This window comes from Drosophila kikkawai, chromosome 3L (genome assembly GCF_030179895.1).
Source record: "Drosophila kikkawai strain 14028-0561.14 chromosome 3L, DkikHiC1v2, whole genome shotgun sequence".
In the NCBI taxonomy this organism is placed as follows: Eukaryota; Metazoa; Arthropoda; class Insecta; order Diptera; family Drosophilidae; genus Drosophila; species Drosophila kikkawai.
Window position 1 is genome coordinate 15,315,428 of NC_091730.1, and position 15,088 is coordinate 15,330,515.

A 15,088-nucleotide genomic window follows, 5' to 3' on the forward strand; every position below is an offset into this window, starting at 1 on the left:
GTAGCACCTCTGGATCAGTGTGTCCACACCCTATTCTCATTTCGCAGTCTGGCCACACTGACATTCTCTTGTCTTCATTCTGCAATAAAAACAAAGTCCCATTACGTTTTACGCCACAAATAGCAACAAATTAACGATGCAGCGACAAATGATTAATATCCTGACGCGCCGTCTGGGAACTGCCCAGCAGATGCGACCGTTGTCAGTTACCGCACAGCGTCGAGAGATCTTCAAAGTACAGAGCGCCGAGGACTTCGACAAGAAAGTGAAGAACAGCCAGCAACCCGTTGTTGTGGACTTTTTCGCAACGTACGTACATATAGTACTTATTCCCTAACCAGTTTTAAATATTAATGTTATTGTGAACTCCCAGCTGGTGCAACCCCTGCAAGCTGCTGACCCCGCGTATCGAGAATGTCGTGGGCGAACAGAAAGGATCCATCAAATTGGCTAAAGTCGACATAGATGAGCACAGCGAATTGGCTCTGGACTATGATGTGGCCGCTGTTCCAGTCCTGGTGGTGATGCAGAATGGCAAGGAAGTGCAGCGCATGGTGGGCCTTCAGGATGAGGACAAAATCCGTGCCTGGGTTGCCGCCGCCGTCAAGCAGACGAAGCAGTAAGGGATTTCTCTAGAGGAGTTGCCCGCAAAGATGAAGCCAAGCTTTAAGTTAATTCGGACTTTCGAAATAAATGTTTATTTACCCCGTTGAAACAACAGAAAAATAACCTAAGCTATACAGTTATAAAACCTAAATGGAAAACCAGCCGGGTGTGCCGGGTCTCTTCTTATTGCGATCTAGGAATCGCTTGAAGCCCTCTTTGGACTCATCCAGCGATTTCTCCTCCTTAGCCTGCTTTTCCGCCTTTTCGGCAAACATCTCTGGGAACACAAAGGACTCCTCCTTGGGCTGCAAAAAAGAATATTATTAAGTATTCCGTAAAAGACATCAAAATTCCATGTTTACCAGTGTTACATAAGCCAGCTTCACATCATCTTTCTTGGTTACATAGCCGTAGGTCTGGTCCCTTTTGGTGTCGCCCAGCGCTATCCTAGTGCGAACATCCACCACTGGCAGCTTGTAGATCTTCTCCAAGTAGTTTCGTACATCATACTTGGTCATCTCCATTGACACCGAGAACGTTACCACATTGGGCGGCTGCTCCTCCGCCGGCCGGATAAGCTTCATCCAGAAGTTGGGCAGAAAGACGCGCAGCTGCGGGTTGCCGCGCTGGTAGATGGGATACCATCTCGAGGACATGGCGGGTCAGGGGTTCAGCTTTTTATTTAGGATTTCAGAAATTAAATAAAATTTGTTGTGCGTTCACAAAAAGCACTAAAAAAGGCCAAAGGTTTCGGTGAGCAAGGGTGGCGTAAAGGGGGTTGGGGAAAAGTGAAAACCCAAAACACGATTATTAAAATAAAAAATAAATAAAAAGAATATATATTATTCTAATCCGAATTTTAGAACCATTTTTTGAAACCTATATTTCTGTATTCTAAGATCCCTCTTGAAATTTTGTCACTAAGCCAATGGGGACACTCGCACGTGTTGTTGACCAACACTTGTCATTACTCCGAACAGCTGTTTTTGCCTATCACAACAATTTTTAAAAAGTCTAACAAATCGGCTGTATTTACCGCCCGAAAATGGTTAAAATAAAGAAAAAGGAGGCTCATAAGAAGCCCTTAACGCGCAAGGAGCAAAGGAAACAGAAAACCGAGGCGAAAAAGGAAAATAAACGTCTTTATCACGCCGGCAAAAGTAACGGGACACAGCGCGTGGTAGCCGCAGCCGAGGCGCTGGCAGCGCAGTCGCTGCAAGGCAAAGGCAAGAAGAAGAAAAAGACTAAGAAACCAAAAATAAATCCTGAGGATATACCCAAGGAGCAGCTTTTATCCGGGGAAATAGGATCCGATGACGACGAATCCATAGCCTCAGACTTCAGCGATGAAGAGGTGGACGCCCTGATGCCCAAAAAAGCCAAGGTTGAGATCTATGAGCCGCTGGGAAAGAAGGTAAAGATTAAGGGTGGCGCCATACCCAGGCAGGATGAAGCGGAGGTCAGGAAAAAAGAGCTGCGCCAGCAAAAAGAGCTAGAGGGCAAATCTAAGAAGCAGCGACTCAAACAACTGCGTCTGGAGAACGAGGAGGAGGATCGAGAGATTGCCAAGCTGGAGAAAAAGCTGAAGCTCAACAAAAGCAAGGACAAGAATCGCCTGGTGAGGAAAATGTTCAATGATGGTCTGGATTACCTCTTGGACTTTGTACTGGACGACGAGGAGGAGAAGCAAAAGTGGGAGGAAAAACAGGAGCGTAAGCGGCGTCTTAAGGAGGAACAGGAGAAGGAGGAGGCGGGCATGTGGAGTGAAGATGATGAAGAGCAGGAAGATGGCTTAACTGGTGAACTGCCCGATGATGATAGCGAGTCGTCACGGGACGATGATGAGGAGGATGAGGAGCTAAGCGACGATGAAGAACAAAGCGAGGAGGAATCCGAACAGGAGGTGGAGCAACCCAAAGGTAAGTGCATTTTCAAAATACAGACATTCACTAATCTTTTCTCTTTATTTTACAGTTAAGGAGGACATCTACGGTCGCAAACGTGATGCTGAGGGCAACATCCTGCCCGATCCCATCGAGCAAGAGGCCTCTGCCACGGGCCAAAAGTATATACCACCTCATCAGCGAGCTCTGTTAGCTGCCAGCGCTGGATCGAGCGAAAAGCAAGCCGAGATCCTGGCCCGCCTCCAGAAACAGTGCAAGGGTCTGCTCAATCGTCTGTCCGAGGCGAATCTCCACAAGATTGCCGCCGGCATAGAGGCGCTCTATATGAAGAACTCGCGGTACAACATGAATGACACATTGACAAAACTGCTGCAGGAGGCTCTGCTGGGCTCCACGCGATCCAACGAGCGCATGGTACAGGAGCATATGGTGCTATTGGCCTACCTTCATGCCCAAATAGGTAGCGAAATAGGTGCCCACTTTCTGCAGACTTTTGTGGAGCTGTTCGATGGTCATATTAAGAATATTTCTAACTTGGAGGTGGAGGACAAGCAGTTGAATAACCTAGTGCTAATCCTCTGCTACATGTACATGTTCAAGATCTTCGAACTGAGCTTGCTAATGGAACTGATTGGCAGACTATCGGATGAGCTTTGCGAGAAGAGTGTGGAGTGCCTGCTACTGATCTTACAAACCATAGGTTTCCGTTTGCGAAAAGACGATCCATTGGCCTTCAAGACCATGATGCAACGAGTTCAAGCCCAAATTGCCGCCGCTCCCTTGGAACTGAAAGAGAATCCTCGCCTGCGCTTCATGGTGGATATCCTGAATGCAGTTAAGAACAATAATATGCAGAAGTTACCCCAATACGATCCTGAGCTGGCGGAGAATCTGCGCAAGCGCTTAAAGGCCATGCTGAAGAACGATCGCTATGTGGTCACCTTGAATATAACACTGGAGGATCTCCTGCGTGCCGATAAAGTTGGCAAGTGGTGGATTGTGGGCTCTGCCTGGACAGGAAACCTTAACGAAATGGGTTCCGCCAAACAAAAGCAGGATGCAAACTCGTCCAAGACTTCAAACGCGGGCTTTGCTGACAAACTTTTGGAACTGGCCAAAAAGCAGCAAATGAATACTGCAGAGCGAAAGAATATCTTCTGCATAATTATGAGTGCCGCCGATTATGTCGATGCCTTTGAAAAGATCTTGCACTTGGCCCTAAAGGATCAACGAGCGGTGGCCTATGTGATCATCCATTGTGCCCTCAACGAGAAGCGTGCCAATCCCTACTACGCCCATTTGTCCCTCAAGTTCTGCCAGTATAATCGAAAGTATCAGCTAGCATTTCAGTTTGCCAGCTGGGATCGCATCAATGATATCGAATCGCTATCAAAGCCACAAATTCGAAATCTGGCCAGTTTCCTTCAGCAATTAATCCTTTCGGCTGGATTGCAGCTCTCCGTGCTGAAAGTGGTGGACTTTATGCAACTGGACAAACTGAGTTTCTTCTTTATGAAGGAGGTAATGGTGCGGCTGCTTTTGGCCCCAGATGAGCGGGAAATCTATCAGACCTTCGAACGTGTGGCCAAGAACACGAAGCTTCAGCAATTTAAGCAGAGTGTACGGCTTTTCCTGCAACATTTTCTCCTCAAAGGAGAGCAACTGGAAAAGCTGAAGCTAAAAGAAGAGGAGCAGCAGCTGCTGCAACAGCGAGTGGATCACCTGGACAAGCTGCTGGCATATGTGGACCTGTAAATATTTATAAGTAGAATTAAAAGGTGACCTTCTTAAGAATACTATGACAATGATTTGTCGTTATTACTGGTTTAAGGGGAGGGGGTTTATGGTATTTAACATTAAAAGAATTTTACCGAATTTCAAAACCAATACATTTCATTTGTTGTGACATGGTAAAATTAACATTTTTTTTATTGAACTTCACTCTTAATATTAAACAACTTTTCGTTGTTTGCATGTGAAAATAAAATGGGTAACGATTTCTTTTATATTCTAGGAAAAACCTTAACATTAACAGGTAACTCTAGTCGAAGTTTTGGAGCAGATCGCGCGCCCGCTGGTACCGCGTGGATTCGATTAGCTTCTGCCGCTCCGCCTCGTCCTCCAGCTTCTCCCCCTCATTATCCAGTTGCTGAATCACCTCCTCGGCCAGTTTACTGATCTTGGCGCGCGCTGCTCCCTGGGAGCTGGCCAAATATTCGAGAGCTATTGGCCACAGCTCCGCATCAAGTTTGTCCCCATCAAAGGCCGTCTGCTGGATGGAGATCTGGCGAAGCTTGATGAATTTCCATTCGTCGCGGGACTCTTTCCATTTCAAGAGGTATTCCTTGTTAGCTTTGGCCTCCTTGTTTGAATTCTGACCTCGTTGGGCTTCCAGGCGCTGCTGGTGCTTCAGCTTCTTCTTTTGGCGCACAGTGACCACAGCATTGGTATTCTCCGGTAGAGCAGCTTCACGGAGTTGCTCTTCAGTCGGTTGGGTATCCTCCTCGTTGTCGTCATCGTCCGAATTTGTCTGCTGCTTGCTGCGCTTCTCCAGGATGGCTGGAGTCTCACCCTGGGCTTGCTTGCGCTTGTGGGACTTTTGTTTGGAAGATTTCTCGCCTCCGTTGGTGGCCACCTGCTCCTCTGAAGTGGATTTCTTGCTGCGTTTCTTTTTTATCTGAGTGTCTTCCTCCTGCTGCCGCCTTTTGGGTGCCTTATCTAGATGGAGTAAAGGTGATATAATTTCTCAGTCTACGTGGGAGGCTCTACCCACCTTTGTCAGTTGCAGGTTGTTCTCCCTGTGGCTCCAGGACCAACGACTTGATGGCCACTTCGTCGTCGCTGGACGCATGACCAGCGTCTCTGGCCGCCTCGTGCTTGCGTTTCTTTCCCTGGCGCTTGGCCTTTTTCTCCAACTCGGTTCGGGCCATCTTAAAGACTTTTTGCAGACTATCTCGATCGAAAACCACGATTTTTGTTAAGAGAATTTAAACAAAATGTTGAATTCAACCAAAATGTGTTTCAGCAAAGTGATGTTTTCCAACACTAGCAGAACAGCTGTTTTAGTGTGACCAATGGGAATTATCGGTTTTATGCCAAGCCGAATTGCCGGGGATTTGGGATTTGTGGGAGAAAAGGCCACTCGAAACCTATAAGATTGTAAATAAAACAAATGCCAAATTTAAGCTTTTGTCAAGCAATTAAAAAACTATAACTAAAGTGCATTTCGCGGGCGCGTTTGTGTGTTTTTCCGTGTATAGTTCGTAAGCCACCGCTACATTGTTTTATTGCATTTTCACACAAAACCCTGAGATTTTGCAGGACAAAAAAAAACGCGGCGCGTAAATAAAACCGTGTGTGATACTTAATAATTAATTTAAACACCTCTTAGTAAGTACTTAGATTGGATTAAGGTGAGAGGAGGCAGAATCAGCGTTTGCAAACAGGTAAGTTATCTGCGATGATTAATAATTTCCATATTTTATCTGGCGGCAACAACAACAAAACGTGCTCCCAAAACCGGCAAATGCAACTGTTTATTTGTGCGTGCGCCTGTGTTTGTGTTCGGCAGTGCGTGCGTGTGTGTCACGTGTAAATAAAAGTCAAAGCGTTTCGGGTATATAAACGACGATATGTACATCCTTTTATCTGGAGGGCAGTGATTTATTTTGGAGGAGTCAGGAGATCTAAAACAGCTGTTGTTTGCTGGCAGGAGTCGGAGGAAGTCCCAGCTGTATTCATAAAGGTGAGTTTTCGTGCGCGGCAAAATATGTTTTACCGTTACAAGTCTATTTACACACGTAGGGGGTACAGTCAATGTTTTGGAGGGTTTTATCAAAAGTTCTAATGGAAAGTCATTGAATTATTTAATTATAATAATTTTTCATATTTTACTTAATATTATTTTAATTATTTCGTCAAATTGATCTGTTATTTAAAATAATAATAGTTTCATTTTATTAAAAAGAATCTTAAAAATTATATATATATTTTTTTTTTTATAAATTTGTATTTATTAACTTAACCATTTTCCAAATCTGAAGATTCCTATTCAAGATTTAAATATTAATTATTATTTTATACACTATTATATTATTATTATTTATTTATATTACAGCATTTTTGGGCATGGTTTTAAGTTATTTTAAAATATATAACCGTTTCACTGACCTCCCCTTTATACCGTAAACTTTTCTCCCCAACTTACCATTCCACTTGGAATTTCACTTTCATCCGCTGGACGCCGGCGCGCCTTCAGTCAAAAAAAGCAAAAAAAGAATGTAAACAAAACGCTCAGTTGAAATGTTCAGCCAAACGTTTCTTCGTCCGGCTCTTTGAGTCGTTTTCCGGCGTGGGCAAAAATAGCATAGGCATTTTTCCGATTCTTCCCGACTTTTCCGAGTGAGAGGAAAGCTCTTGCTCTCAGGAGGGGTCGTCTTTGGTAGAATGTGTTGGCCATTGATTCCGTTGCTGGCCATTCAGTTCTGCTTTGGTTGTGTTCCCGGTCGTATCGCATCGCGTCGCGTTTTCCGGTCGCGTTTTTCCGCCTTTCCGTCGCGGTCTTTGGTGGCTTTTCCACGCGTTTCTTGCCAAAATTCTAAACGAAATCACATTTTCGGGTTCTACCAAATCCCCAAAGATATTTCAGCGATTTCTATGTGGGTTTAAACGTTATACATATCCAAAAGCATTTGACATATACTTGGAATAACTTAAGGGGTATATGGCATTATCTTAACTTGCTAATTGGATTGTCAACACAGATACAACAACAAGTGCAGACAGGCGAGCCTGTCACAACAAATACAACACTGCGACTCCGGTTAACTTCGCCGGTTTTTCACGCGAGTGTGCGTTGTGTGTGTGCGCAGTGTGTGTGCTTTTCTAGTAATCAATAGTGGCATTTGTTTTCGCGCGTTTTACTTTCTAACATACTTTGGCCCTCGGTTTACTTAGACCCACCTCCCCCTTTCGTGTTAACCCCTTGTTGCCCGCTGTGTTTCTGTGACAACGTGAGCGGCCTAAACAAACGTGGTTATTCCACGGGGCCCGCACCTCAAACCACCGAAAAGAAACGCAAGAAATCGCCCCAGAGAAGCGGCTAACTTTCTGTTCTGGAATGATAAAGCTCGCCACCTAAATGTCCGACAGTACGCGCTATAAGTGTAAGTACAAGTAAACCTGCACATGAAGAAAAATATAACGATGTTTGGAGATATTTTATATAATTTTTACAAGTATTTTATATAGGGACTATCTTATTTATTATTAGAATATGAAAATCTATAGAAAATTTCATAAAAGAAATATGCATTTATTTTAAGGAATTCCGACTTCATTTTTACAATAAATATAATCTCTAAATGTAATATTATTTTACCAATTTGTTCTCTGTACCATTTCCTTAATTGTTTATAAACATTTAAAAACATCCGCTGGTACATGGTACATGCGAGTATTACATCAGCTGAGGTGCATAGGTGTGGCCCCAGTCATGATTCAGCTTAGGAACCAAATTTGTATCTACTCGATGTGCTAGGAACTTGTATCTATTTGGCAGCCGCATCTTCTGAAATGATCGCCATCGTGTGCGTTTGTTTTTCCAATAGTTTTCCTCTAAAATTGGATCGGTTCGTCGGCAATTAAGGCCCCCCAAAAAAATAAGATATATGTATTCGGACTAAACTCATTCGTTTGGCCTAATATGAATATATGATTCAATGCACTACATCATTTCTCATGTCAGTTTTTGGCTTTACCATGTGGTGATGTTCGAATAGGGAGCTACTATATCATTCTTGCAGTTCTAGAAATGTCAAAAATTTGACGATCATGTTGATTTTTGTGGGAGTTTTGGTTTTAAAGAATGAAGTGGATTATGTGTTCGTTTCAATTTGTCAAGTTCTGATTTTATGGAGAGAGAACACAAATTATTAGAATTTTTAGGTAATTTTCTGTGTTTTATCTTAAAGTTGAATTAAATTCTAACTGATTTTTAATATAATTTCCTAATTTGCCCTTAAAACTTATTTCTTTTGTTTATATATTCTCATTATTCTATAATTTTATAGAGTATTTTCCTACTTTCTGGCATACCTTTCCATTAAATTTTCCCCTTTTGTTTGCTTGCCTTGTTATGCCGCACTCGTGAAATGTATCTTTTGAGCACAAATGTCAAATATTGCTTTTTAAGGGTCACCGGCTAAATATTATCGCTCTTTGCATATTTATTTTCAATGTTGCCTCGTTCCAACTTGGCAACTTGGCCAACAAAATACTATTTTTTTTTTTTGCCTTTGTTTGGTAAAAATAAACCGCCCTTTGGCTCAATTTAGTGGTTGGTCTGGTTGAGTCATTCTTGTTAAGGGTTGTCCACTTGGTGAGTGCATTTCTGTGCCCTGAAGAGATAGTTTAAGTCGTTTATTTTCCGACCAGACTATGAGCAAACAAATTGCCTTTTTGATTTATTTGCCAAAAGGAGGAGAGCTAGAAAAATGAAAATAAAATCATTAGCTTTATATTTTGATTTCGGTTGATTCCGTAGTCTCCCACATATATATTATTCTGTTCTCTTTCCACACGAATTGACGTCAAATTGTTTATGCAGGCCATGGGCCGTTTAGTTGATGGCCGGCTGGTTTATATATTCCTCTGTATTATCCATATGTAGATAGCTACATACGTGTACTCCGATATAAGTGCTACTGTTTGCCGCGATATTGTGATTTCTATATAGGGAAATTAAGCGGCGTCTTGATTGAGTATTCCAGTCAGGTTTCGATACAAACCTTTGCCAAATACGCGACTCGAGGGCGTCACAGATTTGCGCGTTCAAATCGCCGCTGAAATATTAATGCATCCGCGGCGTTGCTTTTTCGTCTGTTTTATTTTCGAATCGATAAATACACATTATTTCGGGCCATATTCATTTTTTTTTGGCTTAAATGGCGTCGTCGCGACACGCGCACTTCCGTCACCCAAATGTTTTCCGAAAAGAAAAGCCCGAAAAAATAAGAAAAACAATTGCCAAAATACAATTTGTTTTTTTTTTGTGCGACAGAGTAACGACATGGGGCAGCAAGTGTTAAAATAAATTGTGACAGATTGTTGGTAGCTATATAATATCAGGGTCTCCTTACGATATGCCACGTACTTTGAGCTCGTTAAAATATGAAAAATTGTCTGGTCAAGACAGCGAAAACGATCGAGTTTGCCGGGATAATGAGACATTTGCAAAGATTAATGGAGCCTGTAAAAATTCTTGCTGTTATTAAATATTTTTGGGACAAGCTCCTGAGCAGTTCAATGATCTTTTATGGCAGTAAAAAATTTTTAAATATATTATATTTGCTAAAAAAAAGTTTCAATAAACCCTAAAAATAAAATGTCAACCTTTAATCTGCTTCATTTTGGTCTTCTTGTTTTTGTTCAATAATATTTCTATTTCCTTACCCCAAAAATAAATTTTAAAATGTCTGCTTATACAAACGTTTTTAAAAAATGGTCTCTAAATAAATTTGTAGAATTCCCAGCTAGACATTAATTTACTAGACAGACAGACCTATGCATATAGAATGGACAAACAGGCAACAGAGCAAATGGCATACCTAAAATAATCCACAGATCTGACGACATCAGTGGTGATATCGAAGGCCATGAAGGAAGTGTTGCAAAAAAATAAATATAAACCATTTTAGATTGTTCTGACCCTGAAAAAGAGCGTATGTTTGGCGGTGGTTTCGATTTGAAAAATATCCAAAGTAGGTCATTAAAAAGGGGGCAATATGGGTTGACTCAATTTCGCGGACAACAACGAGGTCAGGACAAAAAGAAAGATAGGCCAACCCGCTGAGCTTACATGGCAACGGAACGGAACCCCCAAGTTTCCCAATAAACAATCCAATTAAAACAATTGCCAGGGACAACGAACTATCCATATCTCAATGCGTTTTGCATTGCGTGCGTTTGTTTTATGGGGCCTTAATGGGTCAGATAGTTTTCTTAGATAGTAGATACTACTTTGTTTCTGGTGGTTAGTTTTTCCCAGCGATAAATTTCTGCGCCCTAACACCATAGCTTTTTCCTTGCTGTCCGATGGAAAGTGAAAGTCCATGTGCGTCGGGGCCAACCAATTTAATGTACATTTCTGTTCATTAATCTTTCTTTTTGGTTTTTTTTTTCTTGTGAGCTTGCCGTTTTTTTTGCGATAATGTTTTGATTGTTTTGCTCCATGTGCGACTGCTTGGCTTTGATTGATTTGGCGTGCCTGCAAAATGGAAAGAAATAGAGTTTCTTTTCTTCATTCTGCGGTCGGCCTCAAATTGATACAAATTAGCATTCCCCTTCGTATCAAATTTGATTAAAGAATGCTAATTTCAGGGCTCTATTTATCACGAGATTTGCCTTGGTTTTACACGTTACCATTTTGATTTTTTTAGGTTTTGAAGATCTCTTGAGATGGGATAATGTGTTAGAGTCAAGACAACTTAATGGCTAGCTTGGGGTTAGAAACTGAAAATAATTTCTGTTTGTTTTTGGTTTGATAATGATAAATGATCTGTGGTGTTTTGTTAGCTTAGCTAATTGATACTTGATCGATTTTCTATGACTTAGTTTCAGAGCGGAACTCGTAGAGAACAAGGGGTTCTAGGGGTATTTTTTTGAAGAGTCAAACTTTATTAGGTTTAAATGTTGTTATAGAGAAATCTGGTTTAATTTCCCTTTGGTTTATTATTCCACTTTAAACGAAAGATTGGCAGTTTTGGCTTGGTTTCTTTTCTTCCGTTTAAAATACCATAACTCGGCGAGGTTTCTCCCCTTTAATTTGCCAGCTTATTAACGCCATCTCCTCGCATATATCTTTGCCTGAGCAATCAATTTGTCTTTCGGCATATGGGGACACGAGATTGGTTTCAGTCTTCGTGGGCTGTTGGTTTGTTTTTTAGGTATAATTACGGGCGGGCAATTGTCTGTAACCCAATTCGAGCTTGGCATTTCATTCAAGTTCACATGCAAACACGTTATTTTGCTGCGTGGGCTGGAAAATTGTTTCGCGCCTTGTTTTTTTTTTTTTTGTTATTCCTTTGAGAAGTAAATCCAAATTGAATTTGCATTTTGAGCGGAGTACAGAGAGACCTGGAATATACAAGCTATATAATTTGAATGGAAGAATGGTTATTATGATATTTGCATATAAGTTGGCAATTAATTGGCAACCACTGCGAATGGCACACCTCTCGAGTCAGACATCAAGGATTGGCTTTGGATTGCACTTACCTATATACATATATAGGATGCATGTTGTCGAGGCGGATTAGGGTCCGTCATAGGATTAGCATAACAGAGATTTCTCGAGTTGCGTTTAACCCGGAACGTGCCGGTCTATGGCATTCCTCCCCTCTCCAAATATATACATTATACTCGGCATATTTTTTCTTCACAACTTTGTCTAAGCAAACAAGAAATCGTGGCACGTGATCATTTTACAAATTAAATGAAAACCGAGAGACCAGGAGTAACAAAAACATAGAGCAGCGCACCTACAAAATGCCAGATTTCATAAAAATACATGAGTAGGGCCCATAAAAAAATTAAAATAAAAACCAAAAGGCGGCAGCAGCTGCATAGGTGGATTATAGTGTGTATGATGGACCTGAATAGTTGGGTGTTGGCTTCTTTTTGGAATATTCAAGCGTACTTGGCTATCGTATTTTGTATCGATGCGTACGTTCTGCGAGACTTGGGCAAAAGTTTTAAGGGAAATAAGATGGGGAAGGGGATTTTTTAAGGAGTAAATGAATAGTGATTGCTCTGGCTTTATGCTTAGATTTTTTGGGAACACTTAAAAAATTTAATTCAGCAGGGAAACCATTTCAGAGGGATCTAGAAATTTTATCAATTTAAAATAATAGTCTTCATTGTTTTCCTTAAATTTATACTGCCCTAAAAAAACATAGGTAACATTTTCAGTAAAATTTTCTTTACATGCTAAAAAACAAAAAATCTTTAATGTCTTTTCTGTCACTTATAAAACACGAAGAACATTACCCTTACAAACGTTCCCTAAAATCTGAAAAAACTCTCAAGTAAACAAGATTTTTCCCTTATTAAAAGCTAGTAATATCCGCAAGTCAGCCAGATATACCTTACCAGATAGAGTATCTTTTGTTATTCCCTCAACTATGTATGTATATTCCATCATAACTTGAGATCTGGACGTGCTGTCGATGCGGGGCGGGAGTCACTACTCATTTAGATGGGATCTGGCATGACGAACGGACCCGAGATGTCTGAAGGAGGTCTATATTTAGGTCTATATTCCCAGTTTCGAAGTCGGGGGGGTTGCTGATATAAAACGCCTGATTAAATTTATGCACACACTATGGAATGGCGTTGCAAACGGCGCGTTGCACATTTCACTTGTGATTTATGCCGACGGGGCGTGGCGGCTCAATTGGGTTTCCACAGTGGGTGCAGTTTTTAGTTACCCGAGCACCCAAGCAACCGATCCCCAAGAATTTCTAAATGGTCAGTCGGTGGCTAGTAGTTACGTGACCACAAAATGTTTTCTTTTTAAACAAAATGTTGACTGATGGCGTTGCGAAAGCAAAAAACGAAAGTGCCACTTGGCAGATTGTCGCTGGTTTGCTTGTCGGTCTGCTCCTTGCATTCGAGGCAGCTCCTCCTCCTCCTCCTTCTCCAAACCCATCCTCCATCAAACTGGTCGATTGCCGCATTGCATCATCTTTTACATCGTACATCTCATATTTCGTATAGTCGTCTGCTGGCCGGCTGTAAATACCAAATATAATTGTTTAACTGTCCATAAAAATGGAGAAGCATAAAAGGAGACCCTTTTCTTGTCTGCTGCCAACTGTCCATTGAACTTGGCTTCGCTTCGAGTCGGGGCTTTTAAAGGCGACCTCAAAGAGATATATCTTGGATATAAAATAAATTCACACCAGTGTGGCAGAAAGTATCTGGTGGATATATACCCCAACTCTACCTGACACTGTCCCATCCATCAATCTGTGGAAAGATTGCGCCATAGGTCGGCGGCAGGTGCCGAAGATGTTGTTGTTTTATTTGGGGGTGGAACTCATAGGCGTAGGAGCCAGGTGATTGAGGGATCTTTCTCTTCATTTCCCTGAGAATTACGTTGAGTTGAGACATCATTCGAGGTGTGGGAAAAAGCAAAATAAGGAATCGCATCCAGGAAGAGCTGCCGCATGGTTGGTTAGGGGATAATTGGTGTGGGAAGATTTGGTGATTTGGAGGGATTAAAAATGAAAATAATTGGGAATATCTAAGCCTTTAAAATTGTAAAGAAGAATTTAACAATTATTATTATATAATTTTTCTAATCTGTTTTATTTATTTGATATAAAAATTACTCTATTAGATATTATTCTTATACATATGAAACTTTAATTTTGTATAATATATATCATTATATTCTGGATAATTCCAACCTTTGTGGATAAATAGAAAAGAAAGATGCAGTTAAATTAAAATATTTTACTATAATTAACCTTTATAATGATTGCTGTAATTTTAAGAAGATAAATGATCTTGCAATTAGAGATAAAGGGTCAAAGATATCCATTTGATTTCCCGGAGTATAACACACTAATTTCCTTTTAATGTGATTTTAAATAATACCCTTTCGATTTAAAGGAGGTGAACATGTAATAAATAATAATAAACGAAATACTCGGTGGATAAATAATGCTATTTCCCCATAAAAAGTGTACAGTCACTTTCTTAACCAAGTATTTGAGACTAAAAAGTAAATGATCACCGAACCGTAATTAACCGAATCTGTTCAACGATTTGAAACTATTTCTTCTCTGCATAAAGACGAGATAAATACGGTTTAAAATGGAGCAAAACTCTCTATTATGTCGGCAGCAAGCTACCTTTCGCCACATTTCGCCACATTCCCGACCATTATTAATGCATTTGGTTAGCCGCCGCACAATCTGTCTCCATAAACCGAACGTAAGCCTCAATTGAGCAAACTTGATTTATGACTGACTGACTGCAATTGCACATACAATATTTCGCTATCGCCGCACTCTCACTCTCTTCTACTCCATTTGGGAAAAATTGCATGTCAACGGAAATTGCTTAATCATTTCCACGCATATCATATCGCATTTTCTTGTGTCTGCTTGTGTTTTGTGTTTCGGTTTTTCGCCAAATGACTAATCCCATCTGTCGCTTGTCGTCCTGTTCCTCTTGTGCAGGTAAGTTTCACTGATATCTTTCTGCTGCCCATGGGCAATAAAAGGAAATCATTGCGTAAGTCAATAAAAACAAAATTGATTTGTTTACTTAGGACGATGAGTGTTGGGGAGTTGCATAATCCTCTGGTTCCTGTGAGGAAGTGGAACGACAACATAAAACATAAAATATAAAAAGGGAGCCATTAGCATGTGCATCCTAAAAAGTGAGGCTCATAATGGATTTTCCAATCAATTCCCAAATGATTATGGTTACCACTCATTTGCAACATGGCGCGACCATCGAAATTATTGGCTCATTTGGTCAAGAGGCTAGCCAAAATACAATATACA

The 15,088-nt window shown here is 40.9% G+C and overlaps 4 protein-coding genes across 4 annotated transcripts; 2 read left to right on the forward strand and 2 right to left on the reverse strand.

Annotated features, from left to right (window-relative positions):
• The first annotated feature begins 42 nt into the window (after positions 1-42).
• Positions 43-734, forward strand: LOC108075059 (thioredoxin, mitochondrial). Its single transcript, XM_017167340.3, has 2 exons — positions 43-309; positions 374-734. The coding sequence occupies exons 1-2, from the start codon at positions 137-139 to the stop codon at positions 621-623; spliced, it is 423 nt and encodes a 140-aa protein (XP_017022829.1). The 5' UTR covers positions 43-136; the 3' UTR covers positions 624-734.
• Positions 377-1,374, reverse strand: mRpL23 (mitochondrial ribosomal protein L23). The gene is made up of 2 exons (XM_017167338.3): positions 969-1,374; positions 377-911 (listed from the first exon to the last, which is right to left on the reverse strand). Exons 1-2 carry the CDS (start codon positions 1,260-1,262, stop codon positions 753-755), a joined length of 453 nt encoding a protein of 150 aa, XP_017022827.1. The 5' UTR covers positions 1,263-1,374; the 3' UTR covers positions 377-752.
• Positions 1,375-1,526: 152 nt separating this feature from the next.
• LOC108075050 (nucleolar MIF4G domain-containing protein 1 homolog) lies at positions 1,527-4,309 on the forward strand. Its single transcript, XM_017167328.3, has 2 exons — positions 1,527-2,525; positions 2,581-4,309. The coding sequence occupies exons 1-2, from the start codon at positions 1,652-1,654 to the stop codon at positions 4,263-4,265; spliced, it is 2,559 nt and encodes an 852-aa protein (XP_017022817.1). The 5' UTR covers positions 1,527-1,651; the 3' UTR covers positions 4,266-4,309.
• A 118-nt stretch (positions 4,310-4,427) lies between these two features.
• On the reverse strand, positions 4,428-5,586 carry LOC108075054 (cholesin). The gene is made up of 2 exons (XM_017167335.3): positions 5,284-5,586; positions 4,428-5,228 (listed from the first exon to the last, which is right to left on the reverse strand). Exons 1-2 carry the CDS (start codon positions 5,438-5,440, stop codon positions 4,552-4,554), a joined length of 834 nt encoding a protein of 277 aa, XP_017022824.1. The 5' UTR covers positions 5,441-5,586; the 3' UTR covers positions 4,428-4,551.
• Between the last annotated feature and the right edge of the window lie 9,502 nt (positions 5,587-15,088).

What these genes read in the sequence shown, in the direction of transcription:
- LOC108075059 (XM_017167340.3), top strand. Translation starts at nt 137, where the DNA reads ATGCAGCGACAAATGATTAATATCCTGACGCGCCGTCTGGGAACTGCC. An exon ending in GTTGTGGACTTTTTCGCAAC is followed by an intron (nt 310 to 373) that starts GTACGTACATAT and finishes GTGAACTCCCAG; the next exon opens with CTGGTGCAACCCCTGCAAGC.
- mRpL23 (XM_017167338.3), bottom strand. Translation starts at nt 1,262, where the DNA reads ATGTCCTCGAGATGGTATCCCATCTACCAGCGCGGCAACCCGCAGCTG. An exon ending in AGCTGGCTTATGTAACACTG is followed by an intron (nt 912 to 968) that starts GTAAACATGGAA and finishes TCTTTTTTGCAG; the next exon opens with CCCAAGGAGGAGTCCTTTGT.
- LOC108075050 (XM_017167328.3), top strand. Translation starts at nt 1,652, where the DNA reads ATGGTTAAAATAAAGAAAAAGGAGGCTCATAAGAAGCCCTTAACGCGC. An exon ending in GGAGGTGGAGCAACCCAAAG is followed by an intron (nt 2,526 to 2,580) that starts GTAAGTGCATTT and finishes TTTATTTTACAG; the next exon opens with TTAAGGAGGACATCTACGGT.
- LOC108075054 (XM_017167335.3), bottom strand. Translation starts at nt 5,440, where the DNA reads ATGGCCCGAACCGAGTTGGAGAAAAAGGCCAAGCGCCAGGGAAAGAAA. An exon ending in ACAACCTGCAACTGACAAAG is followed by an intron (nt 5,229 to 5,283) that starts GTGGGTAGAGCC and finishes TACTCCATCTAG; the next exon opens with ATAAGGCACCCAAAAGGCGG.